The sequence below is a fragment of the Pelodiscus sinensis genome, chromosome 19 (genome assembly GCF_049634645.1).
Source record: "Pelodiscus sinensis isolate JC-2024 chromosome 19, ASM4963464v1, whole genome shotgun sequence".
NCBI lineage: Eukaryota > Metazoa > Chordata > Testudines > Trionychidae > Pelodiscus > Pelodiscus sinensis.
This window is the reverse complement of record NC_134729.1, coordinates 21922363-21949437: the sequence shown is the minus strand read 5'-3', so window position 1 is coordinate 21949437 and position 27075 is coordinate 21922363. Positions and strand designations below refer to the sequence as shown.

Genomic DNA, 27075 nt, shown 5'->3' with positions numbered 1-27075 from the left:
TGTGGGTTGAGTGTACTCAGCCACGACTTCCCTTTTTGGAACCCCTGACTCAAATTCTTCTGATGGCAAAGCAGTGATGTTAGTAACACTCTGGTGAAGGGCCACTTGAAATATTTTGGAAGTAATTCATATCCTAATAATATGCGACCCTGCCACGGAGGCAGCGTTTTGTCTCAGCATGTTCAAGAGTTATCATAATGGATCCAAATTTGCTCTTAGTTTGCTACTCATGCAACAGAAATGTAACCCTAATAGTTTACACTCATGTTAACTGTTATAGATTTCAGTACATTTTTCACAACATACATCCAGCAGTGAGTGGTCTCGGAGGATGTCAATTTATTTTTGGGTTCACGCTAATTAGTTAAGATATGCAAATATCTCACTTTAAAAGGTTTTTAGCATTCAAATTAGGATCCTGACATCCCAGATATATGCTGGTTTATTATAGAATCTCTTAGGGCTGAATGGTGAAGCATTTATGTCAATTAGACTGCAAATGAAATATACAAAGAAGGGGGCTTATCAAGTTTTAGTTTTTGTGGTGGATGGTTCTGCATAGAGTAGGTGATACAAAGCTAATAGAACAGTTTTTCCATGGGTCTCTTCTGAAGCAAAACGTAAAGAGACACTCGTAAAAACATATTGGCCATATCTGCACTAGCAAGTTATTTTGAAATGACTACATTTGACTTAAGAACGTCTGATTTCGCAAATTTGAACTTGTGTGTTCTCACCGAAATTAGTCCGATGCAGGCTCTGTTAATGTGGACGCGCTACCCCAGACTCAGAGCCACAGGAAACATTCTAGGGAGCTGTGGGAGGCCTCCCGAAGGCCCATTAGTTCAAATTACCGGTACTGGAGCATCCACACTAATGTTATTTCAAACATACAAGTTTGGAATTAGCATTATTCCTGATCAAAAGCAGGAGTACAGAGTTCGAATTCTGCGGCCTCTTGTTCTGAAATAACGGGCTTTGTAGTGTGGACTCACCACTTACTAATTCAAATTTGGGGGGCTATTTTGGACTAAGGTGTAGACAAGGGCATTGAGATTGTATAGTTACTGTATTTTTAGTAAGATCATTTTGAAAGAGTTACCTTTTAGCTTCCGCCGTAGAGATCTGGCACTTTGGCCGTGTCCAGACTCAGGGGTTTTTTCGGGAAAAGTAGCCTTTTCCCGAAAAAACTTCCCCTGCGTCCAGACTCAAGCCGCATTCTTTCGAAATTATTTCGAAAGAACGCGGCTTTTCTTTCGATGGCGGTAAACCTCATTTCACGAGGAAGAACGCCTTCTTTCGAAAGCTCCTCTTTCGTAAGAAGGCGTTCTTCAATGTAAAGAGGCCGTCTTCGAAAGAGAGCATCCAGACTCGCTGGGTGCTCTCTTTCGAAAAAGCGGATTTCTCTTTCGAAAGATCCGCCTGCAGTCTAGACGCGATCTTTCGAAAGAGGCTCTTTCGAAAGATGCTTTCGAAAGAGCCTCTTTCGAAAGAAGCCTGCAGTCTAGACATAGCCTTTCTGACTTGTTTTAGAGGAGGAAATGGTCCTTAATCTAAAGAAATGAAGATTTTTTTCATCTGGTTTTATATTTAAGGCAATATTTAATTTCATCTGGCAGTGAAACTAGATGCACACAAAATGTAGGCGAGGCATTTTTGTTTAAGGGTCATTCTGATTTTAATTAAATATCCAGTTTTGTATGGCATAATATAAAGCAAAAAATAATACATTGTTAACAATAATCTATATCTTCTAGCATAAACCACCAACATACAAACACTTTAGAAAAATGACAAGTTTCACACATTTTTACATGTAGGTATGGGCTGGAGTGCCTACTGCAAAGGAAGAAAACTGAGATTATATTCCCTTCTTATAGTGACTTCAAAATTCACTTTAACAGTAGCATGCTCTATTTCGGATTGCCAGACAGTATGAAAATACAAAAGAAAAAGTGAATCCACATTTTTTTAAAAGCAATCTTGCCTGTATATTTTTCCTGCTGTTGAGCCAATATCAGTTTACAGCAATCATTCTTGTATTAACTCTGTTCTGTTTTCCAGCCAGGAAGATGAAATAGAGGAGTGTTGCTTTTAAGAACGTTAACACTTAGAAATATTGTTTTCCCCTACCAATATGTAGACACATCTATAAGCAAAGAGTCTTTGGGAAAAAACAGATGGAAACAATTGCCATGAGGTATACGTTCAATGGACTCAGATTTTACACAGTACTGTAGAGAAGACATTGAATTACTTTTCACACTTGATGAGATCACAGACTCTATCCATTTCATTTCCTGTGTCGGGTGCACCAAAACGAAACCCTTGGCCAGACCTAAATTTCAACACATTCTCACAATGCCAGCACACAGTAGTTTGCATAACCCCGCTGCCTGCTGCTTAGCCCTGAAAAAAATATCTGCAGTTCAGATGGATGGTCTACCTCAGTCTATAGCTTTCCTTGGTCTGTCAGTAGAATACCGCAGAATAAGAAATCGATTGGAGAAAAATCACGGAATGTAAAATGAGCAAACAAGTTTCCTTCACGATGACCCTGATTCAAATCCCATTGAAGACAAAGGAAAGATTCCCAGGGACTTTGGATCGGCCCTTTAGGGAGCATGCACTTCTACACTGGACACAAGCTATGTCTACACTGCAGGCTTTTTGCTCAAGAAGCTTTTTGTGGAAGAGAACTTCTGCAAAAACGTCTGGCGCAAGAGCGCATCCACGCTGCAAAAGCGCATTGAAAAAGCGGGTTTTTTGTGCAAAAAGAGTCAGTTCCCCTCCTCCCTGCAAAAAGGAGTTATTCCTCATAGAAAGAGGAATAATTATTGTGCAAAACCCCCTCTCTGCTTGAGGTGTGGACGCTTGGTGAGTTTTTGTGGAAAAATGGCCGTTTTTCAGCAAAAACTCTGTAGCAGAGACATAGCTTGAATTAGGATGTTTTAAACTCTGCTCTTTAACTGTTTCCATATAAAGGCCAAAATCTGATTATGTGGGTTGGGTTTTTTATGACATGGATGGTAGAATGCAGCCACCAACAGCTGTGAGGGGAATACCTTGGTGTTATTTCTGAAGGGGGTGTCACAAATGTAAAATAAACTTTTCCCCTCCATCAAAAATGTTGCTGTGGATAGACTCAATATGTGAACTGACCAATTCACATCAGTGGTGGAGTCCAGGAGTTGCCTTCCTCAGGAAAATGTGTTTGAGAACGCCTGCTATTTGAAATCACACAGAGTGGTCTTTAGGCAGGAATAAGGCCAGGTCTACACTAGAAACTTTTCTGGCCTAGCAATTGTGATATTTTTATACTGGCAAATGCCCTAATGCACATGCAGTTTGAGGGTACACCTATACTGCACCGTTATTTCGAAATAACAATGCAAACGTCTACACAGATATTCCATTATTTCGAAATAATTTTGAAATAATGGACGGCTTATTCTGAAATCTGTAAAGCTCATTCTACGAGGAATAACGCCTTTTCCGAAATAGCTATTATGAAATAAGGCGTGTGTAGACACTCCACAATTGCTATTTTGAAATAGCCTCTCCCCGGGGCCATTCTAAGTTATTCCTTCCCAGTTCCTCCTGGGGCTCTAAATTGAGATAGCATGTCTACATTAGGGAATCCTGCCTCGAACTAATTTTGAGGCTTCCCTGCAGTGTAGATGTCTTATTTCGAAATAAGCTATTTCGGAAGAATTATTCTGGAATAGCTTATTTCAAAATAGCCGTGCAGTGTAGACATATCCATACTGTCATTTGGGGCTTCTGCTGGTCTAGGTGACTTTGTTAGGGGAACTGAAAACCCCCCGGCAGAAACACTTGGTTTTTTTTGTAGCAGAATAGCTATACTGTTGAATCCTTTTTAGTATAGACAAGGCATTGAAGTCATCACTGTCGGGTCTAAGTCAATGGCAAGAAAATCCCCAATCCTCTTTTCTGTTTGTATTCTGCATCGTCGCCATGTGTAACCTTTTTGTCTTGGAAAGTAATATCGTGATTAAAATTAATAGATTTCTCCATCCATCGAGTAAGAGTGGAGCTTTAGCAAGATGCCAGGATATAAACACACCAAAGGCTTCTAATGACATCATTAACAACAACAGCAGCGCGTGAGTAATGCTACCCGATTTCTGACAGGGCATGAAACGATACCATGTGGCAATCGTCTTATAGCTGATACCTGCACATCTCAGCTATGCTATGAGGCTCAAGTATGTTAAATGGCTTCAAGTACCTCAGAAGTACGGCTGTCTTGCATAACGGCACTTCGTGAAGTGTTATTACTTTCATATATTTTGCGGTTGTTTTTAAACAACTGGTTGACAGCTCCAGGCCTGGGCGGTTATACCGGATCCCTGCATTCTCTGGGACTTTGCTTGCCTTTCCAATTCTCTCTTTTGGAGAACCAAAGCCCACCCTTTTTGAAATTCACTGAGGCTTTCTGTTGTCGAATCCAGCCCATTATGCTCTTTCTGTAAAATGAATGGTGCCCATTTTGTGTTGAAATGTTTACAGTCTATGGATCTTATATTTTATTGATGGATAACCAACATTTTAAAATTTCACACGGCCGTGAATACCAGTCTTTTGATATGAGGCCACAGATCTCGTTAAAGGGACACTGACAACTTGAACGGCACATTTCCATCTCAGACTTTTGTAGCCACAATGTTTACAAGCAATAACCTAAAATCACTGCAACTGAAAGATGCTGTCGATATTTTTTTGTCAATTTTTTCAGTTTATTTGGCGTATTTGACAGCACCTTGTGTATCATCGGTTTCACTTTTTCTCCTGTACAGTCAGTTTTATTCATATTGAATAGATCCTTATAGACATCCACTTGGAAGCAGAAAATCTCTTGACACATATTTTAAAACCTCTGTAATATCCCGTTTAAAGAATGCTCTATCACAGAGTGTCATTTTTGAAAAATTAGTTCATTTTACAAAATTCAAGTTGATGTTCTCCATTTCAATGTATGTTCCTTTCCTGTATGTGCATACGAAATAGATGATGTGCATTTTAATATCCTGAAACGTCAGCCCCATTTTGGAGGACCTGCCTCGAAAGATACTAATACTGTACTTCAGCCTCTAGGTCCATCCTTTGTGTGGCTTCTCTGCTAATGCTGCATATGATGGCGTCCAGTATTTTTCCTTTAAAAAGTTCACCTATTGAGATTGCTATTCACAATCAGTATTTTAGTTCTCAAGGTCCCAAGACTGAAGATAAATCTGTGTTGGTTTCCCCCCCAGCAGAATGTGTACCAGAATAGTGTTATTTCACAGATTAGGATGTTGTGAACATTTTCGCTGAAGTGTTAAGCTACTGCAGATGTGCTAGAGGTTTTGGGGTTTGGCTTTCAAACATCTCTTTAGTGTTCCGCCAAAGTGACTTTACAATTCCCTTCTGGTCTCCAGAATTTATAGAGTTTATTGCACTTTTGACTTCCACTGAAATATGTTCTCAGAATGAAAACAAAATTCTAGGCCCGTGAATTTCTAACGGGAAGAGGGAATTCACATCTTTTGTACCACAGTAAGATCTGTACTGATTTATTCTGAGATTATTCCAAAAGTTCTTTGATGTCCGAGGGAGTGTTTTTAGGGACTCCAATGGGTTTTGGATCAATGTTTGTGAGTGCACAGATGGCTTTGTGGATCAGATTAACCTTGACATAGTCTAGAAATTCTGATGACTGCTTCTTGCCTTGAAACTAAGTGACTGCCGAGTTTTTGGAAATTTTAGTGCAGAATATTTTTTTTGTCTTATTTAGCATAAACTCAAATGCCAAAAAAACTGACGTGCTGTGTTCTTTTGCTTGTAACACAGAAATCCCATCTCCATGGCTAGCAATTGGCTAAGAGTGAAATTTCCAGGAAGTCAAGTAGATAGATGAGTTCTCAGCAAATGAATTGTTACTACTTTTTAACATGGCTGCAAAACAGAGCATCAGGATCCTCTGCTTCTATGGCTAATGCGTTCTCCTCTTTCCATGCATATGTCTGCTCCCTAAATAAATACACAATTTGAAGAGACATGCATCCCATTATAAGCCTTCTGCCCCCAGTATAGGAGAAGCATGCAGAACATGAAAAGTTAAAAAAAACACTGCAATGTGCCTGGCGAGCTAGCATACTCTCTGCTCCTCTGCCATTGTGAATTATAGGGAAAGAATAAAAAGCAAAGCTCTGTATTTTACAGAAAGCTGATTCTGCTGTTCAGAAAATCTTGCTTTGCCGGTTTTGCCCTCCTGCAGGGAGATGTGGTATTAATTTCACATGGTAGTGAATAGCTGGGCTGTGGGGGCCCTGTACACGAGATCCATCAAGGATACCAGTAATAAAATGTCCCTTGACTATTTTAATTCTCCGATAATTCTTCAGCTGCAGAACTCATCCATAAGGGGGTTTTCCCTTGTGCATGTGTGAGATTGTTTGCATAAGCTGACCCTGGCCTCAGACGAGTTTACAAATAACATTGCCAGCTGTATGCTTGTTAAAATTCTTCTCTGCTCTGTTCAAGAATCCTCATTGCATCCCAAACCGTGAGTTAAAGTCCAGATCTCATGTCCGCATCACTTCAGAGCTGAGCGCCTGAGTGACCATACAATTCTCCATCTTCATATTTGCATGATTCCCAACCTGGGTTTGTGCTGGTCACGCTGCAGTTTGCCCTTTGCTCAGACAGGTCTCCCCATCCAGGAAGAGAATGTAGGAACATTTCCAATAATTAGCAGCTTGCTTTTGCAATAGGAGGTATAAAGAGTGGATGATTGTCCAGTGTCGTCTATATAAAGAAGAGGGGTGAAAAACTTTCCACTTCATAAGGCTCTTTCCTAAGAATAGGTCGGTCTTTGAACCACACCATGAAAAAGTGCTTATAGAAGGATTCTGACTGAGGTGGCATCCAAATAGAGGCGCCTTCTTTCAGAGTGTAGTTTTTCATCTGCGAGAGCCTTATGAAGAGGGATAGGACAAATTAAACATCATTGTACTTACTCAGAGGTAAGTTTCACTGTGAGTTAGCTGTCGAGTTGGCCCAGCAAGGGCATCTCAAGGTGAAAGAGCCAGGGGTGGGGGAAATGTGTCGGTGACAGACTTGGTGGACATTCAACGTCTACTGGAAGAAGCATTCACTTGCATCTGAAAGGGATGAAAGTTGCTCTTCCTAGTTCCCGTGTTAGTTAATGAAGGTCCTTGACCATTGGAATTGCTATGTTGTGGAAACTGATGTGCAAAGGAAAGCAAAACAGCATGGTGCTGGCCAGCAGCAAGTTAGGGAAGGAGTTTATAAATAAAAAAAAATAGACCTCTTCTTTTGGGCAGGTGGCTGTAATGGACTCTGGGTGATATTTATGTGCTAAGAGAGAAACATTCATTTGCACAACTTAGCTCTCCCCACAGACCAGCCTAGAAACAGAGGTTGGAGCTTGTCCTCGAAAGTGCTGCTGTTGGTTTATTCTTTCTTGAAATTAAATGTTTCCAGAAGCGTTAAAGGACTTTGCATCTCTGTGCCTTGATCTTACAGGAGTTGGAATGAGACGATGACAAGATCTGATACCAGGAAGGGCATTTACAGTGGGTGACTGCCAGACTGCATCCTCCTTTGGTTCCCTTCATTCCTCATTATTTCCATTCATGACATGCTAGGATGGGAGAGAAAGACAGGGACAGTTTTAGACAGCAAATGGTAGCAATCAATCTTCTGCCTTGAAAGCCAAACAGCTAAGCCTCCCAAAGATACGCACGAGCTTAACCCTCCATAAAATTCTGCAAACTAGACATGGCGGGTCACAGCATGAAAGCATTACTTTGCCAAGACGCCTATTAACGGCAATGGCCATTTGGCACTATAAGAATTAAGGGTCCAAACCAGCAAAGTTTTACTTGTTCCAAGTTGCGTTTATTCACACACATGATCCCATTGATGGCTATGGCCTATTCATCTGAGGAAGAGTGGCATGGTCAGCCTTCATGTGGCCCTTAGAGAAGTCTGGGTATTCTCTGCTAGTGTTTCTTAACCTTTTTTTATAAAGTACCCCTTTTAAAAAAAAATTAGAAGTACCCCCAATACCTATAGTTTTCAGACACACCATTTTTTTGTCTACGATGCAACACATTTGTTTAAACAACTTAATTGTAGCCGGGCGGGCGATGACATTTTTGGGTGTAAGAAGTACAAAAATGATAAAGCGCTATAAAACTTAAAACAGAAATTCAGTTTTCTCCAAATGTCAGTTGTATTGACGTACCCCCCAGGCTTCTCTTGAGTACAGGCAGGCCCCGGGTTACATGGATCCGACTTACATCGGATCCCTACTTACAAACGGGGTGAGGCAACCCTGAAGTAGCTGCTTCCCCATAGCAGACCAGGGAGATACAAAGGTAGCGCCCCGCCCCCCAGCAGACTAGGGAGACGCGGAGCGGCTTTTCTCAGTAGACACCTCAGCTTGAGAATAAAGGACTGAGGGAAGTGAGGTGTGGGAGAATAAAACTGAGCTCTGGAGAAATGTTTGGCTAGCGTTTCCCCTACAATATGTACCAGTTCCGACTTACATACAAATTCAACTTAAGAACAAACCTACAGTCCCTATCTTGTATGTAACCCGGGGACTGCCTGTATCCCTAAGCGTTCTCGTACCACTGGATGAGAAACACTGTTCTGTGCTGTGATCTATACATTCCCTTTATGCCAGGAGCAAGGAACCTTTTTTGGGTCAGGGGCTGCTGACCCACAGAAGAATCAGTCAGGGGCCGCACACAAGTGAGAGGCAAAAAAGCCCCCAAACATTCTGCCCACATTCCCCTTCCACACCAGAGTGGAGTGGGCCCATCCTAGTAGATTTTGTGTGCTCTAGTCCCACGGTGAGGTAGCGGGGGTGGGGTAGTGGGGCTGGAGCACCAGTGCGGGCTCCCTAATGCTGGGCGGAGACCATGAGTCGGGCCCTGAGCCTCGGGATCAGCTGCATCCGGGCCCCGGGCCTGCGTTTCCCCATCTCGGCTTCACGCACTGAAAATCTCAGCAACTACACTCTTGAAACTATGAATAGTCCAGTGTCACCTTAAGGGTATGTCTACACTTGCACTTTCTTTTGAGAGAGGGATGCAAATGAAGATATTTGAAATTGCAATTAAAGCCAGAATTTACATATCTTGCGCTTCATTTGCATATTCGCGTTTTGGCGCTCTTTCGAAATAACAGACGCTGTTAAGACGCGGTTATTTTGAGAGAAAACCCTTCTCTTGAAATACCCGGTAAACCTCATTGTATGAGGAATAAGGGTTATTTCGAGAGAAGGGTTTTCTCTCGAAATAACCACATCTTAACAGCGTCTGTTATTTCAAAACAGCGCTATTTTGAAATAGCACCATAATGCGAATATGCAAACGAAGCATGGGATATTTAAATCTCGGCTTCATTTGCAATTTCGAATGTCTTCATTTGCATCCCTCTCTCGAAAGAGGGTGCAAGTGTAGACATACCCTAAGGGTGTGTCTAGACTACCTAGTTTTGTCGACAAAAGTGGACTTTTGTCGACAAAACTATACCAGCGTCTACACTACTGCTGAGTTCTGTCGACATAACGTCGACAGAACTCAGCAGTTTTGTCGATGCTGGTATACCTCATTTTACGAGGCATAACACCTTCTGTTGACAGAACTCTGTCGACAGAAGGTGTTATTGCCTGTAACATTGCGTCCAGACTACGGAGTTCTGTCGACAAAGCAGCTTGCTTTGTCGACAGAACTCAATGTGTCTGGACGCTCTTTGTCGACGGAAGTTTTGTCGACAGTATCTGTCGACAAAACTTCCGTCGACAAAACGCGGTAGTCTAGATGTACCCTGTGAGACTAACAAAAAATATATAGGATCATGAGCTTTCGTGACTGAAACCCACTTCCTCAGATGAATCTCATTTGACGAAGTGGGTTCTACTCATGAAAGCTCATGATCCTACATATATTTTTGCCACAGGACCACACATTGTTTTTAAAGTGAGGCTATGTCTAAACTGCACTAGTTATTCTGAAATAGCATGTCTACACTGCAGGGAAGCCTCAAAATTAGTCCAAGGCAGGCTTCCCTAATGTAGACGTGCTATCTCAATTTAGCGCCCCAGGAGGAATAACTTAGAATTTCCTAGGGAAGGGGCTATTTTGAAATAGCAGAAGTGGAGCATCTATACAGGCCTTATTTTCGAAATAGCTATTTCGGAATAGGCGTTATTCCTCATAGAATGAGGTTTACAGAAGTCGGAAAAAGCCATCTGTTATTTCAAAATTATTTCGAAATAACGGAATTGCTGTATAGACACTCGCATAGTTATTTTGGAATAGCTTTGCTGTGTAGGCACACCGTTAGGGTACGACTACACTTGCTCCCTATCTCGAGATAGGGATGCAAATGGAGTGTACCGAAATTGCTAATGAAGCAGGGATTTAAATATCCCATGCTTCATTAGCAAGATCTCACCCGGCATGCTAGTTTGAATTGCAGTTGATTCGAACCAGGAAGTGCACGCCAGGATGTGTTAGTCTGAACCAAAGCCCTTGGTTCAAACTAACGTTACTCCTCAAAAAAAGAGGAATAACGTTAGTTCAAAAAATGAGGAGTAACATTAGTTCGAACCAAGGGACTTTGGTTCAAACTAACGCGTCCCGGCACGCACTTCCTGGTTCGAATCAGCTGCGATTCGAACTAGCGTGCCGGGCGAGATTTTGCTAATGAAGCGTGGGATATTTAAATCCCTGCTTCATTAGCAATTTCGGTACACTACATTTGCATCCCTATCTCAAGATAGGGAGCAAGTGTAGACTTTCCCTTACTTGGCGACTCTGCTGAAACTTTGTAAATATTACGCGTGTAGACCACTAGCCTTTTAGGGGTGGATGTTTGTTTCCTTTGGCCTGTTACCCTGGTGTTAATGAGCATTTCTAATTAGTTACTGTAATTCCTGATGGCCAGCCCTTAAGCATAATCAGTGCAGGCAACTTCTTGGGGTCCCACAGATACGCAACGCACCTAAAAGCCCACCTGCGCTTTGGTAATGGGGCAAGAGCAGATAAAAAGCTCCCTTGTTCCTCGCACTTTTTGAGTCTCATAATTCATACTTTTTTACAGCGAGCGATCGTTTGGAGCACAGTGTCTACACGCCGCCACTTGGGGATTTGCTAACTCGAAACCCTTCCAAATAGGTACACCTTTTTTTGCTATTCAACACCATCCACGAGACACTCGTGCCACTAAAACACCTGCATGAGACACCACTGATACACCGATGGGAAGAGTCCTCCCACTGCTGTAAGGAGTCCATCTGCCCAAGAGGCGGTTGCTAGGGTAACAGGAGAATTCTCCCATGGACCACATGCTGGCTACACTGGTTGGCTTATCTCCCTCACTCAGGGTACGTCTTGACTACAAGCCTCTTTCGAAAGAGAGCGTCTAGACTACAAGCAGTACTTTTGAAAAAGTGAGCCGTTTTTTCGAAAGAGAGCACCCAGGCAGTCTGGATGCTGTCTTTCGAAAAAGCACAGTTTGCGTTCAATAACACCTTTTTCCAAAAGAGCACTTTTGAAAAAAAAAAGGTGTTATTTCTCGTAAAATGAGGTTTTCCACGATTGAAAAAACCGCCGCGTTCTTTCGATTTACTTTCGAAAGAACATGGCAGCAGTCTAGACGCAGGGGAAGTTTTTTTTGAAAAAAGGCCACTTTTTTTGAAAAAACCCTGTAGCCTAGACACACCCTGAAGCGTGTGGATTTCTCACATCCCTGGATGACACAGCTGGGTTGACTTAACTTTTGAGTGTAGACCTGGCACCAGTCATGCGTGGTGAATATCAGCTTAATCCCAAGAGGACAGGTCTGCTATTTCAGCTAGACCCAGACTAGCGCCAAGGTCTCTGTATTCCTGCTGATGTCACAGTTAATGGCAAGAACGATTTTGGAAGGGATTTTAAACCTTGTCCTTCAGGGCATACGCCAACAATTACAGCTCAGGGTGAGCCTTCTGTGGATGGCAGATTAGTCCCCAATTGTTTGCTTGCACCTTCCTTCGAAGCATTTGACCCTGGCCACCGTCAGAGACAGGACACTGGGCTATATGGCCCTTGGATCGGCTCCAATCTGGCAGCCCCTATACGTCTGTAAGCAGTGGAATTAGAGCATTTGGTGGTAGGCATGCAAAGCAGGATCACTGCCCAGCCGAAAGAATGCAAACACATTTTAAATTCTGAATTAGAAACAGATTTTCGTTCCCACCTGGTTTCCTGGTCCTCCCTCGGCAGCACAGGCCTGCTCGGGAGACAAACATCACAGTGAAAAAGCAACTCTGCATTGCACGCCCGTCGTCCTCAACCTACGGCCCTAGAGTCCCATGTGGGTCTTTGGCACAACACAGCCAGCCCCTGGGGCGTCTCCTAGGTCTGAGCTCACACCGGGGGGAGAACAACTGGGACAACCAACCTTTCCCCTCCGCAGCCAGGAGGAGGGAGCGCAAAGGAAAGACCGTGTTAAATCGAGTTGGAGCCAAAGTAGTCATGAGGTCATGGAGCAGTCTGACATTTGCCATTGCTTTGCATTCACATGTGACGACGGAGGATCCGACTCGGCTTCGAGGGGCCTCCATGAGGTCAAAGGAGTTACCCGGCTTGCCCTGGCAGCGGAACATGTCCCTTTCTCTTGCCGTGACGCTACCGCAGATATAAACATGGCGGCACAACGTCAGGAGACCCCTCCGAGTGACATTGTGATTCGCTGGCTCCCTTCCCTGAGCACCCAGGATACGTCTAAACTACACGGCTCCGTCGACGGAGCCATGTAGATCTGTTTGTTCGGCAAAGGGAAATGAAGCCGCGATTTAAATAATCGCAGCTTCATTTAAATGTAAATGGCTGCCGTGCTGAGCCGACAAACAGCTGATCAGCTGTTTGTTGGCTCAGCGCACTAGTCTGGACGCTCCCCTGACGACATGAAAGCCCTTTAACGACCTCCCTGGTAAACCTCATCCTACGAGGCATAACGGGGAGGTCGATAAAGGGCTTTCAGGCCGGTGCGGGAGTGTCCAGACTAGCACGCTGAGCTGACAAACAGCTGATCAGCTGTTTGTCGGCTCAGGGCGGCAGCCATTTAAATTTAAATGAAGCCGCGGTTATTTAAATCGCGGCTTCATTTCCCTTTGCCGATCAGCCTAATCTACATGGCTTCATCGATGGAGCCATGTAGTTTAGATACACCCCTAGTGTTGCCAGCTGTAGGAAGCCGAAGAGCACGGCCAGAGATGATGAAAACCAATAACGGAGCGAGACCAAGCTGAGCCGCATAGTCCTTGTACAGTCACAGTACCGAGAAGGTGGCATTCTCTAGATCAGGAGTTGGACCACAGGTCACTCAGCAAGGCCTGGCGCCAAGCTTAGAATGTTTCCTAATTTGGACCATTCCAGAATTCCTGGCAGCCACCCAGCTGTGTTTTAAGGTCATTCCCCAAAGTGCCAGCTGACAGTTTCTGAGCGTGACAGTCAGAGAGATACCCATCAGCTGCCCCACTCTGAAACACAGGCATGGGAGCTGAGGGTGAGTAGGGGGGGCTATAGCACCCCCAGGGTTTAGCCGTGACTCTGCAGCCCCCTTCCTCTGCACCTGGAGTCCTGGCTGCCAGCCAGCCACCCCCTGCGTCTGGGGTCCCAGCTGGCCCTCTCTGGTCCTGGTTGTGGTCCAGCTCCTGCTCCCCATGGGCCCGGCTGCCACTCTCTTACCCCACGCTTGGGGTCGCAGCTCCCTGACTTGGGGCTCCACTCCTAGGCTCATGCCCACACCCAGCTTGGGGGGCCAGACACGAGTAAGGGAGCTGGCTTTTAGCACCTCATTATTAAAAGTGTGCACAAAGACAAAGTCCCAGGCAGACGTAAGGAATTAAATCGTACTCGAAAAAGGGGCTGAAATGGCTATGAAGCCGTAAAGCTTTGTAAAGTTCTCATCTCTTTGTTCAATCTAGGTAGGCCCCTACCAAATTCACATTCACTTGGGTCCATTTCACGGTCATAGGCTCTTAACATTGGCTAGGCTCATGATTTCAGATATTTCCATCTGAGACTCCGGGGTGTTGTAACCGTGGGAGCCCTGATCCAAAAGGGGGGTTTGGAGGGTCCCAAAGCTGGTGTAGGGGGAGTTGCAGAATTGCCTACTCACTGGGCTCTGAAGGCAGCAGCTACTGCATTTCCTGCAGCTGGAGGAGGCTTCTGGGAGCACCCTAACCAGGTGAGGGCCACTGGTGGACTAACGCATGGGTCCATGGAGCTCATGTCCAGGAGCCCCAGACAATTTGAAATATGGTGCCGCAGCCCTGGGAGGAACCCCTGAGCCCCAGCAGGTGCTGAAGTCCTGAGCTTGGCTGTCCTGATCCCAAGGCGGGGCTGAAATTCAAAGCAGGGGGCGGGGCTTCAGGGGAAGGGGGGGAGTAGGGGCGGGGCCTCAGGGGAAGAGGCAGAGTAGGGGTGGGGCTTCAGGGGAAGCGGGAGAGTTGGGGCGGGGCCTCAGGGGAAGAGGCAGAGTAGGGGCGGGGCTTCAGGGGAAGCGGGAGAGTTGGGGTGGGGCCTCAGGAGAAGAGGCAGAGTAGGGGCGGGGCTTCAGGAGAAGAGTCGAGGCAAGGGTGGGAGGAGGTTTGGGTGCTCCTGCACTGGGGCTAGTTTTCAGAAATGAAAAGGCTGGCAACCCTAAATCTTCTCTTGTCTCCTGGCAACCCTAAATCTTCTCTTGTCCCTCTGCCTCTGGTTTCACATCCTTTGGTAGGTGCGTCCCTGGGTGAGTCACAGGATTTATCCAGGGCAGAGCGCTCTGCTTCCATGACTCAGGAGGGACTTGCAATTTAACATGCTGCCCTTTCACCGTGGGCCATAAACACACTGGAAGCATGACATGCACGGGGGCAGAGCTGGTGATGCCAAGTTCCGGCCAAATGTAACGTTTCCCTTCCTTTTCCTTCTGAAGATCTGGCTGATTTGCTAGCTACATTTGTCCCCCTTGGCTTTCATCACGGTGTTTTCAACCGCTCTTGGCAACAGGGTGAACTGTTTTCAGTGGAACAGAACTGGTAATAATAAGGCAGGGACGGGATCCAGAGTCATTTTGTAAGTGCGTGCCGCTCACCCACCACTTCACGGCCTTTACCTTTCTTTCTCTGCCAGGTCTTGTTTCTCCTCTGCCCTGTAATGAGAAAATATAGTTGAAATCTACCAAATCGGAGCAGCCAGGGTGGAAGGGCTGTGCTGGATTCTCCGTCGCAATCAAAACTGGGCCTCGTTCTGAACCAGATGCTGTAGCTCCACCCAACGTGATTTGACTTGATGCAGAAACTAATCGGAGAGGTTCTCTGACCTCTGTTTATGCAGGAGGACAAACCAGACGATGAAAATGGTTCCGTTTGGCCTCTAATCGATGAATCTATTAAAATACGGAGATTCCGTGTCTTCCTGCGTATTTCAGACCCGTCTTGCCTTTCTGGCGTGGAGATGAGAAGTGCTATGGACCTATTTTGCTCATGATGGTCCTGATCTTGCAGCTGTTACTCGAGTGAGTCCTCTTTTCTCCTGTGACTAGCCCTTTGGGACTGTTGCCTGCTCTAATTTCATGTTAGTGGCTGTCCTTGAACTGTAGATGATCTTTTTTTTTTTCTCGTTTGATCATCTGGAACCCTTAAAGGAATATTGCACCCATTATTTCTAATAACTTGGAGCTAGAGCAGGAGTGGGAAATAATTTTTGGCCGGGGGCCGCTTCAAAAATGTTTGAAGTGGCCCCAGGCCCGGGCTTTCCCACCCACAGACCATGATTGGTTTGGGGGTGAGGGAGCCCCTTTGCCCCCTCCCCTTTCCACTAAGCACCCATGCCCCTGGCCAATCAGAGCTTGGGGGCGGGGGAGCGCGTGAAGTCTCCTCCTGCCCTGCCAGGAGCATGCAGCACTTTAAAGTGTGGCATGCTCCTAGCAGGGTGGAGGAAATTTCGTTTGCTTCCCCCGCCTCCAGATCCTAATTGGCCTAGGGGCAGGGGAGTGGCAGGGCCTCTGCGGGACGGATCAACCCCCTTGGCGGGCTGAATCCAGACTGTGGAGGCCCTTTTGCTCACCCCTGAGCTAGAGTCTGGCAACCTTATTTCTGTGGAGTAGCATCTTATCCCCTGGGTGAAGCCATATCCCTGGGAGTTTTGCCACTGATTTTAATGGAGCCAGAACTCAATGCAGAGAAATGCAGGGCTGGCTGGATCTGACCCATAGGCCTGGTCTGCACACGGGTTTTGCACTAGTATAATGATATTGATGGCGGGGGTGTGTGTGTGATTTTTTTTTTAACCAAAATAGGTAGAATTGTGCAACCTGAAGCTATGTCTTCACTACGCGCCTATTTCGAAATAACAGAGTGCGCGTCTACACAGCAAGCCTGATATTTTGAAATAATTTCGAAAGAATGGGCTTCTTACTTGGACTTCCGGACCCCTCATTTCACGAGGAATACAGGAAGTCAAAGGAGCGGTCTTCCTTTGCAGTCCTGCTGTGTAGGCAGCGTCCGAAGCCAAGTTAAGCGAGTTGGACTTCAGCCGCAAATAACACAGCTGAAGTGGCATAGCTTAACTCGACCTGCAGTGTAGACGTGCCATTGGCGTGGACATGATTGCACGAGTTATAAAGGTGCTTTGCACCGATGCAGCCTATTCCCCGTCCTGTTCAGGAATAAGCTATACTGGTATAAGCAACTTTCATACTCATAGACTCATAGACTCATAGACTTTAAGGTCAGAAGGGACCATTATGATCATCTAGTCTGACCCCCTGCACAGTGCAGGCCACAGAATCTCGCCCACCCCTCTTAGAATAATCCTCTCACCTATGTCTCAGATGTGGAAGCCTTCAAATACTTTGAAGGCCCCAACATGCAGAGAGTCCTTCAGCTGTGATCTGTGCCCAATGCTACAGAGGAAGGCGAAAAACCTCCAGGGCCTCTGCCAATCTACCCTGGAGGAAAAGTCCTTCCAGACCCCAAATATGGCGATCAGCTAAACCCTGAGCATGTGGGCAAGACTCACCAGCCAGACACCCAGAAAGACATACCAATCTGCATCAACACTAGAGGTGGGGTGGGCGGGTGTTGATGAACCCCTAGCAGGACAGTGAATTTTTTGGGCAGGCAAGGCCCCAAGAGAGGTAAATTGGTTTTTATTTAAGTACATAGCCACATGTATTTCCAAATATTGGTCCCTTTTTCACTAGCGCCTTCACTGAGAAGGGTCCATTGAACAGGGTGGCTTGCATGGAGACAAGCCTTTTGCTGAAATGAGAATCAGGCTCAGTTATTTCACTGCAGGTTTATTCTGGGGGTGGGGAGGACGGTTTCTGCGCAGTGTTGCTGTGGGGGACAGGTTTTTCCTATTGTCCTGCATCCAGATCCCCGATTTACCACAGGGGAGTATGGAGGGGCGCCAGATACTTTCACACAAAATATCGAACGTGGCAGGAAAAAAATGGGTTGAGCAAAAAAAAAAAAAAAAAAAAATGGAACCAAAGTTGTTGAGCAAAAAAGAAGAAGAAGAAAAAAAGGCACTGCGCCTTTAAATCCCCATGTTCCCCTCTTCCCTCTGCCCCTGACAGACGTGGCAGGGGAAGAAAGTGCCCGCCGGCCTTCCGTCCGAGAAAAACAAAATATTTTCTGTTTTTTTTCTGGACAGAAGCCACAAATACTGGACTTCTGGGCAAAAACTGGACACTTGGCAACCCTAGGAGTATCTTCACTAAAGACAAAGGTGCATGGTGAACTGAAGCTAGCTAACCGGAGGGAAAATCCCTAGGCCGTTGGCAAGCTTCACACAAGTACAGAGCAGACAGCCTGGCTGCGTTATCAGGAAGGCAGAATGTACTGGCTGTAACTGAGCTGCCTGGCTGCATCTCTGCCTAGGAGCCCGTCGGAGGGGGGCGGAACATGCCGTCTGCTTCTAGGAACTGCTTGAAGAGGAAAAGCTTTAGGATAGGGGAACCTACGGTCTCTGGCTTGCCTGGATCTGGCCCCTGAGGCTCAGGGCTTCTCCCCCGCATTGGGGAGCCTGTGTTGCTGCTCCAGCCCCCCTGTTACCCCACCGTGGGGCTGGAGCACACCCAACCTACTAGCCTGGGACCCCTAGGCTCTGGTGGGAGGGGAAGATGGGGAACGTTCTTTTCCTTCTCACTTGTGTGCGGCCCCCGACTGATTTTTTTTGAAGCGCAGTGGCCTCTGACCCAAAGAAAGGCCCCACCCCGGCTTTAGGACACTACAAGCCCCATCCCCCCCACCCCACTGACTTTTTTACCTTTCTTTCCTGGCTTTGATTCTCTCTTCTTCGTACCTGCAACAAACCAGACAGATGCCTTTACAAGTCGCCATCAGGAAAACGCAGCCTTCGCCCTGAAGGCCACAGAGCTTGGGGCAAGTCCCGGCTCCAGCGGACACAGAGTTAACGCGCTCGCGCTCTCATGTTTCCTGCCCGCCGGAATGGGGCCACGCCACGTGCAGAGAGGGGAGGTTTTGCCCAGGGCCAAGCAATGAGTTTGGAGTGGAGCACGGATGAGGCACTGCAGCCAGGCCGCCTGAAGACCAGACCTTGATCCCAGGACCATCCTTCCTCTCCGAAGCCCAGGGGAAAAGGGCCCATGGGAAGGGTGGCCGGATCACACCAGGGTTCTCAGGTGAGAGCCACTGGGATACTTACTGCACGAGGCAGTCAGGAATCTGCACGTGCTCCATAGGGATCATCTGCTCCAGCTCTTCCAGACTGTGAACGTACTGGATCTTACTGATAAACTTCACGCTGGCGGGAAGAGAACACCCCCCGTGAAGAGCTTATCCCGACATTCCCCTTCCTAGGCGGGTGGCTCTCTGGGCCTGCATCCAGATCCTACTGATGTTTTGCTGTTGATGTCAACGCACTGGGATGGGACCCAAAACAACTCTCAGCTAGAGTGGGGGTCTCCTGCTCCCAATGTAATCCTGCCCTTGGCATGGCAACTTTTGCTGGGAGAGGATGGCTGGGGGGGAGGGGGGAGCCAGGTGTGCCTCTCCGATGAGTTTTTACATGGACAGCAGGGGAGGGCAAACTTTTTGGCCCGAGAGCCACATGGGGGTATGGAAATGGAAATGGTATGGCAGGCCAGGAATGCTCACAAAATTGGGGTTGGGGTGAGGGCTCCAGCTGGGGGTGTGGACTGTTGGGTGGGGTTGGGGATGAGGGGTGTGGGGTGCAGAAGGGGGCTCCAGGCTGGGACCAAGGGGTTTGGAGGAGAGGCGAGGGTTGGATTATGTGTGTATGAGGTGTCTGGCTGGGGGTGCGGGCTCTGGGGAGGAGGAGTTTGGGGTGTAGGAGGATGCTCTGGGTTGGGACTGAGGAGTTCCACGGGCAGGAGGGGCACCAGGACTGAGGCAGGGGGTTGGGGCACAGCGTGGGGCTGAGAGGGGCTAGGCTCCAGAAGCAGCCAGTATGTCCCCCTACTCCAGTTGCTTCCTACACGGAAATGCGGCCAGGCAGCCCTGTCTGCAGGCACTGCCCTTGCAGCTACCATTGGCCGTGGTTTGCAGCCAATGGGAGCTGCGCGGGTGCCATTTGGGGTGGGATCAATGCATGGAGCCTTCTGGTTGCCCCTACATGTAGGAACTGGAGGGGGGCCATGCTGCTGCATCCAGGAGCCACACAAAGCCCCGGCATGCACGGAGCACGGCAAGCCCCAGACCTCACTCCCCAGCAGGAGCTTGAGGCCTGGGTTAAAATGGCCGACAGGCCACATGTGGCCTTGCAGGCTGTCATTTGCCAACCCTGATCTACAGTGACCCCTGCTGGGAGAGGCTGGGGATAAGGCATCTGGGACTTCTCAAAGAACCAGAACTCTTGCACCAGCTCGTCCACTGTCTCCTGTGGGGAGAGAATTTGGCACCCGCCCCAAATCAGGATCTGGCCCCGTCATTCCTTTAGTTGGGCTAAGAATTTGACACAAACAAAAACTCCTCCAGCCACGTCGGGGCACCCGCCCCCTCCCAGTCAGAGATGATCCTGCCACAGAAATCCAGCCTCCCTTTCTGGCTGCCTCCGTAGGGTAACAGAGGCACAGGCCTTGCCCGGCTCAATCGGATCCAAGGCCCATCGAGCTTAGTGGCCTCTCTGAGATCGTGTCCAGTCCCAGGGGCTTCAGGGGAAGGTGTGAGAACCTTGCATTAGGCCCAGGCCATGTGGGATAATCACCCCTCACGGCGCCCCTACCCTGCCCTCTCACACAGACTGGTGCCAGGGTTAACAACCCTAACTAGGGGATGTGGGAGGGGTTTGTTCACCTGATGAAAGGCCTGGATATAGCCAGCACTGTCCGGATGAACCACGAAGGGTGCACGATTATCAAAGCCTTCAGGTTTTTTCGTAGCCTGTGGAAAGGCCAGATGGGAGAGGTTAGATACTCAGAGCCCTCTTCGAAACTCCTGGTGTCCCCCCACCCCGGTGGGACCTTGTGGATTTCAGGGGTTTACTCGGCTGTCGGGGCAGAATGGGCCCATGGGATCACATAGGTTAGTGATGGCAAAGGCCAGCTAGAGCATTGCCCTCCCGTCTTTAGCTATGGCGGGCACGTTCCTTACAGTATATTCTTCAGCGCCTTGCCCAGGCCTTGTTTGACAAACAGTAATGACAGGCCGCCCACCCTATCGCTTGGGAGAGGAACAAGAAAATCTGTTCTAGTCTTAAAACAGCCACAGGTTTGTCACACAAAGGGCCTTAGGGGACACCAAGTGCTGCCCACCTAGCCTTTAGGTGCCTAGAAAACCACTGGGATTCCCGGCGCCTGAGTTTGGGGCCCTCTATACAACGAATGAGGAGAGACAGACGCCTCAGAACGGGCATCCCAAAAGCCAGCGCTTGAGGTGGCTCCTTGGAAGCTAAAGGAAACCAGAGGGAAGTGCCGTGTCCTGCCCCTCTCAAGGAGACACGAGTCTCCTTCTGCTCACGATTCGCAGCCGCAAACCCTTCTCTTGACTGGAAGCGCCGACTCGTTTTGGCAAGAATCTGGGCCGTTGTAGCTCTGAGCCCAGTGGTTACTACACTCAGCCGGGCTGTGAGAGAACATGTTGCTGGAGGAGGAGAAGGGATTCGCACCCGGACCTCTCAGGGGAGCACCCTAATTGCCGGGCTACGGGCTGCTCCGAGGTGGGGAACCCCTCCGGCTCTCCTGTTGAAGCTGTTCCACTGAAACTAAATTAACAGGTCTTGGGGCAGAGGGCCTGGATTTTCCCTCCCTGGCGCGGGTGCTATCGAGCCGTTCTCATGCCAGCTCGTTCTCTCTGGCGTTCCTTATCGGCCCGCCATGGCCACTTGAAAACGGAGGCACCCTAACCGATCTGCTCTCTGCAGCACCCCGAAGCCTGACCTCAGAGGAGCTAAGCTGATGGACAAGGAACCTGGCTTCTCCCGTATAAATTAAAATACCATGACTAAGAAATTATTTTTTAAGTGAAGCTACTTCGGATGCACATCTTATCAATCTCCCCTTTGCGCTAGGTGCTGGACAAGAACAGAACACAGAGAGAACCCTGGGCTTAGTGGTTATAGTCTAAGTATGAGTAGGTATCCAAGGGATACAAATAGGCTGTGTCTACACTGGCCAGTTATTCCGGAAAATCAGCCGCTTTTCCAGAATAACTTGCCAACTGTCTACACTGGCTGCTTGAATTTCCAGAAAAGCACTTGCGATCTAATGTAAAATCATCAGTGCTTTTCCGGAAAAACGATGCTGCTCCCGTTCGGGCAAAACTCCTTTTCCGGAAAACTGTTCCAGAAAAGGGCCAGTGTAGACAGCAGAGATTTCTTTTCCGCAAAAAAGCCCCGATGGCGAAAATGACGATCGGGGCTTTTTTGCGGAAAAGCGCGTCTAGATTGGCATGGATGCTTTTCCGCAAAAAGTGCTTTTCCAGAAAAGCATCCTGCCAATCTAGATGCGCTTTTTCCTAAAATACTTTTAACGGAAAACTTTTCCGTTAAAAGCATTTCCGGAAAATCAAGCCAGTGTAGATGTAGCCATAGAGAGACGGGGGAGAGGAAGAAAGAATTATCGCTCTAGAACAGCCCTATCCTCTTTAGTTCCTTTACTAGCTTTATGCCTCAAATTGATGTTGACCCATGTCTGTCTCGCTTGCTGTGCCGAGTCCCATGTGCTTGTTTTTATTGTATGTGCCGTGCAATATAACCGACAGAAGGGACAACACAGCGTCAAAGTCTAATGTGGAAACAATCTGGTGTTTTCCTTGGTTGGCTGATGCTGCATCTGTGTCTTTGTACATAGTCACTCCAGGCAGACTGCAAAGCGTGAATACGATAATCAAGAATAATGACAAGTGAGTGGGAGGAGGAAGCAGGTCGAGCTGCTCCCCCTGCTGGTTCCCATTGGGCGCTGCGTCCTGGCTTTGCCGGTGCGTCACTGTGAGCATCCCTGGTGCTTTGTGGGAGATGTGGAATGACACAATTCTGCTGATTTTGCCCCCTCGTTGCAAGGAGGGATGGATCCCAACCAGGCCTATGGCTCAGCTGTATCTGCTGCTGCTTCATCTGCACTCGAAGCCCCACTCTCTATAGCATGAGAATGGCTCGACAGTGCACACACACTCCCGAAGGGAGAATGGGGGGAGATCCAGGCCCTCTGTGCCAAGACTTGTTCATTCAGTCACAGTGGGGCAGCTTCAATAGGAGAGACTGAGGGATTCCCCGCCTCAGAGGGCTGCTTGATGAATTTGGGTACGTGGCCATGGGCTGGCTCCAACCGCGGAAAGGGCGGGGCCTGGGGTGGGAGGGGCGGGGCTGGGGGTCTAGCCTCCCCCCAGCATTATCTGAGGCCAGAGGCAGGCCCAGCCTTAGGCCAAGGCGGTTGCCGTGGGCCCCGCATCTTCAGGGCCTCGCGCTGCTGTGCTGGGTCGGGACCCAGGGGTGATGATTGGCCCTGGCCAGTGGGGGCTGGGGATAAAGCCCTGATGGAGCCCAGTCTCCTCTCACCATGGGGCGCACTGCGCTCCACCTGCTGCTCCCAGCCCTCGCTGCCAGTGGCTGCCACTTGCTGCCCGGCTTGGTGAGCAGGGCTGGGCTAGGCTGAGCTGGCTCCCATGGCCCGAGCGACGCTCACCGGGGCTGCAGGCGGGTGGGGCTGGGAGGGGAGCTCCCTGGTCTTGCCCCTGCAGCAGGCTGGAGGGCTGGGGCGGTTCCTTTCCTGCTCCCATTCCCCAAGGCCCTGCCTGCACCGCAGCATCCACCAGCCGGGCTCTGCAGTCCATGTGCTGCTTTGAACCCTTCAGGCTCTTTGGCCGGGCCTGGCCAGGGGCTTTGGAGTGAAAACACAGCACAGGTCTCATGGATCCTGGCCCAGCCACTACCGCGTTGCCTGGCAGCAGCCCAGGGTTGTGGCAGCTATTTCAAGGGCTCTCAGCTCCGGCTCCTGCCCGGGTAGCATTGTGACCGGGAGCCCTTTAAATAGCTGCAGCAATCCCGGGCCGGGAGCTGTGAGCCCTTTAAATAGCAACAATTTAAATAGGAGCCCTTTTAAATAGGATCCTGCTGCCTGAGCCACTGCCTAGAAATTCGGTGGCAGGGGCAGCAGGATAGAACTAGAAAGTGACCAGATGCCCTCTGTGGGTCGGATCAAAGTGTTCAGTGGGCCAGATCCGGCCCCGGGGCCATATCTTGCCCCGCCCTACTCTCTAGGCAGGTCCTCTGTTTGCATCCAGTCCTAACACACCTCACATGGATGCATCAGAGCTCCAATCAGCTTGGCAGCAGTGGAGCGGAGTCTGCTTGATGCTAAGGGTCTTCTGCATTCTTTTGGCCGTGCCGTAAACTCGGTGTATAGTGCAGGGGCTGACCCTGGAAATAACCCGCCCCCACTGGCCGTCCTCACCTCCTGTCGATCATCTGGTAGCATTTCTTCAGCCAGCCCAGGCCCGGCATCCTCCTCCGGGGCGTGGCTCCGTTTAGGTACACGATCATGTAGTCCTCCGCCACCAGCAGCTCCAAGCTACTGATCACGTACCTGTGGGGTGGAAATCCAAAGCAGCCATGGAGTGGGACCGTGGGGACTGAAGCGCCCGGACATATAGCGGGGTTTCTGGATATATTTGCCCCCAGATACCCCCTTTCCGAGCTCCCCCAGGCTCATCCCTCCCCATCTGGTTGGGACTCTGGGTGTGCCTAGAGGACACCTCTCTGTTGACAGAGAGATGTAGATTAGGCACATCGAAAAGTGCAAATGGGGGAGCCGGGATTTAAATATCCCGTGCTTCATTTGCATAAACATGGCCACCACTTTTTTTCAAGATGGCGCTTTTTTGAGAAAAAAAAAGGCAGTCAAGACGCGATCGTTCGAAAATACAACCCTTTTTCGAAAGATCTTGTAAAGCTGGGAGAAGGGATCGTTCGAAAAAGGGTTGTATTTTCGAATGATCGCATCTAGACTGCCGTTGTTTTTTTCAAAAAAAGCTCCATTTCGGAAAAAAGTGGTGGCCATGTTTATGCAAATGAAGCACGGGATATTTAAATCCAGGCTTCATTTGCACTTTTGAAGTGCTTGATTTGCATCCCTCTGTCGACAGAGGGATGCAGTCTAGACATAGCCTGAGTGTTTGGCCAGGAGAAGCCTCCAAAGAACATTGTACTGAAAATCTCACCCCTCTGTCTTTGTGGATTATGGGATCTGAGGAAGATAGTTCAAATTGCCATGAGGCAGCTTTGCAGCACCCTGGGAGGGGTGAGCCAAGGCCTGGCCTAGGGGTCCGCAATGGGAGTCAACTCATTTTATGGGCACCAGGTCCTTTGCCCAGCAGTAGCCTCAGATGGGATGTTCTGCGGTGGACCAGCACACTTTGCTGGCTAGCTGGTGGGCGCCCATTCGTGCAATATGTGAGGCTGCTCTTAGGTTCCCCTGTGTTGGGTCAGAACTTGGCCCATTACGACACCATGAACAAGTCAGCTAGTAGCCTTCAGCCAGATCGGCTGCTGCACCTTGGTCCTGCAAGCATGGATTCCACCTTGCCTCGGTTCCCAGCTGAGGTGTTCCATGTAAAGTCCTAGCAAGTGGCTCAGAGGGGGTTCCCGGGCCCCATGTAACCTTTCTCGCCTTCCCTCCATCATAACACTTGGCATCGGTGGTCGACTAGCCACTGGGCCAATGAAGCTCATGCCAATGGGCCCCACCCAATTGGAGGGGCCTGTAAAAATGGATGCCCCTGTACCGTGATCTGCTCTGCCTGCCCAACCAGCACATCTAACAGGGAGTGAGATCAGGGTGCGGAGACTTGCCCTGCTTATCCCGGTACTCCTGCTGGGGTGGCAGGAGCCCCCGGGGGGCAGAGAGGAGCAAACCCCCTTACCCCAACCCCATTTCCCTGGCAGAAGCATCAGGGAGAGGTGGGGGGGGGACTGCAGGCCTAAGGACTAAGAAAGGGGGCCCCATTGCTCTGGTTCAGAGCCCCACGAAACTACAATCTGCCTCTACTTGGCATAGGCACTTACAAGAAGAGGTTCTCCATGATATAATGATAGTCAGCGAGGTTGCTGTCCGGGAGATAGCAGGCAGCAAAGACAATGATGGCATTGAGACCTTCTCCGTAGTACCCTGAGAGAGAAAGAGATGGACAGCACGGCCACTCGCGTGAGACAGACAGAGGCAGGAGGTCATAATGGAACACCCTCATGGACACCACCCCATCCATAGACAGGCAGAACTCCAAAGGATGAGGGGTTTTGGCCAACTCCCAAGGAAACGGGATTTCCGAGGTAGAGGCCATCTGCTGAGAGAGCCCAATGCATGGTCCTGCCGTGGAGAATTTTACCCAAAGGATGAACTACAGTGGCCTCCCAGATGACCGTAACACGCTCCAGCAGGCCCTGTATTGAAAATTATCAGCTGTTTCAGGGGAATCAGCATCCTAGAACCAGAAGAAATCTTGAAAGACCCTTCAGTCCACCCCCCCTGCACTCATGGTCCAAAATCAAAGGACCAGAAGCTCTATTTCAGGTGGTCCCACTGACTCATTGCTTGCCTTGAATTTTAAACGTTGCCACTACCTCTGGTGCTTTAGTATTTGGGTATCTGACTGGAAACACCAGGACCTGGTTTTCAGAGCTACTTAGCTCCCGCAGTTCCAGTTGACTTCAGCGTAAGTTGAAGGTGTCCTGCATCTCTGAGATGGACCAGACCCTCCATCTATTGCTACTGTTCGTTCCTGTATGTTTTATATTATGTAGCCAGGCTTTATAGGATGACAGGCCGATCTGGGTGGAGAATGGTTTTCCCATTCCAAGAAGAGTTTTGCTAATTTATTCTATCCTATCATAATCAAAATCTTGAAATTTTTGCAAAGGAAAAATCTACAAGAGAACCAGTTCAGGCCAATCAGAACATATGGGTTCAACCCTTTCAACATTTGTTTTACATTGTACTACAAAGTGAGGGTATGTCTACACTACCACCCTAATTCGAACTAGGGTGGTTAATGTAGTCATACGAACTTGCAAATGAAGCCCGGGATTTGAATTTCCCGGGCTTCATTTGCATGTTGCCGGGTGCCGCCATTTTTAAATGTCCGCTAGTTCGGACTCCGTGCCCGCGGCTACACACGGCACGAACTAGGTAGTTCAGATTAGGCTTCCTATTCCGAACTACCGTTACTCCTCGTGGAACGAGGTGTACCGGTAGTTTGGAATAGGAAGCCTAGTTCGTGCCGCGGGCACGGAGTCTGAACTAGCGGACATTTAAAAATGGCGGCGCCCAGCAACATGCAAATGAAGCCCGGGAAATTCAAATCCCGGGCTTCATTTGCAAGTTTGAACTAGGGTGGTAGTGTAGACATACCCTACCATATTTTGAAACAAAAAGTCATTTTGAGCCAACTACGGGAAACATTTTGGTCTGAAAATGCCAAACCAGGGCGGTGTGACAATTTCAAAACTTGCTTTCCCAAGGGTTTTCCAAACGAGCGATGCATTGAAACTGGATCTTTCTGGTGACGTTTTGGTTTTGACCAAT

General features: G+C 48.5%; 1 protein-coding gene across 1 annotated transcript in view; it reads right to left on the bottom strand.

Moving 5' to 3' along the window:
• Positions 1–1671: 1671 nt before the first annotated feature.
• ATCAY (ATCAY kinesin light chain interacting caytaxin) overlaps positions 1672–27075 on the bottom strand; it is a 47953-nt gene continuing 22549 nt past the window's right edge. Inside the window, exons 6-13 of the mRNA XM_006135594.3 lie at positions 25560–25662; positions 23950–24081; positions 20357–20443; positions 18747–18845; positions 18348–18383; positions 15187–15222; positions 12283–12315; positions 1672–7669 (exon numbers count right to left, since the gene is read on the bottom strand). Of these exons, the coding sequence (XP_006135656.2) occupies positions 7660–7669; positions 12283–12315; positions 15187–15222; positions 18348–18383; positions 18747–18845; positions 20357–20443; positions 23950–24081; positions 25560–25662 (536 nt within the window). The 3' untranslated portion in view covers positions 1672–7659. The remainder of the gene's footprint in view (positions 7670–12282; positions 12316–15186; positions 15223–18347; positions 18384–18746; positions 18846–20356; positions 20444–23949; positions 24082–25559; positions 25663–27075) is intronic.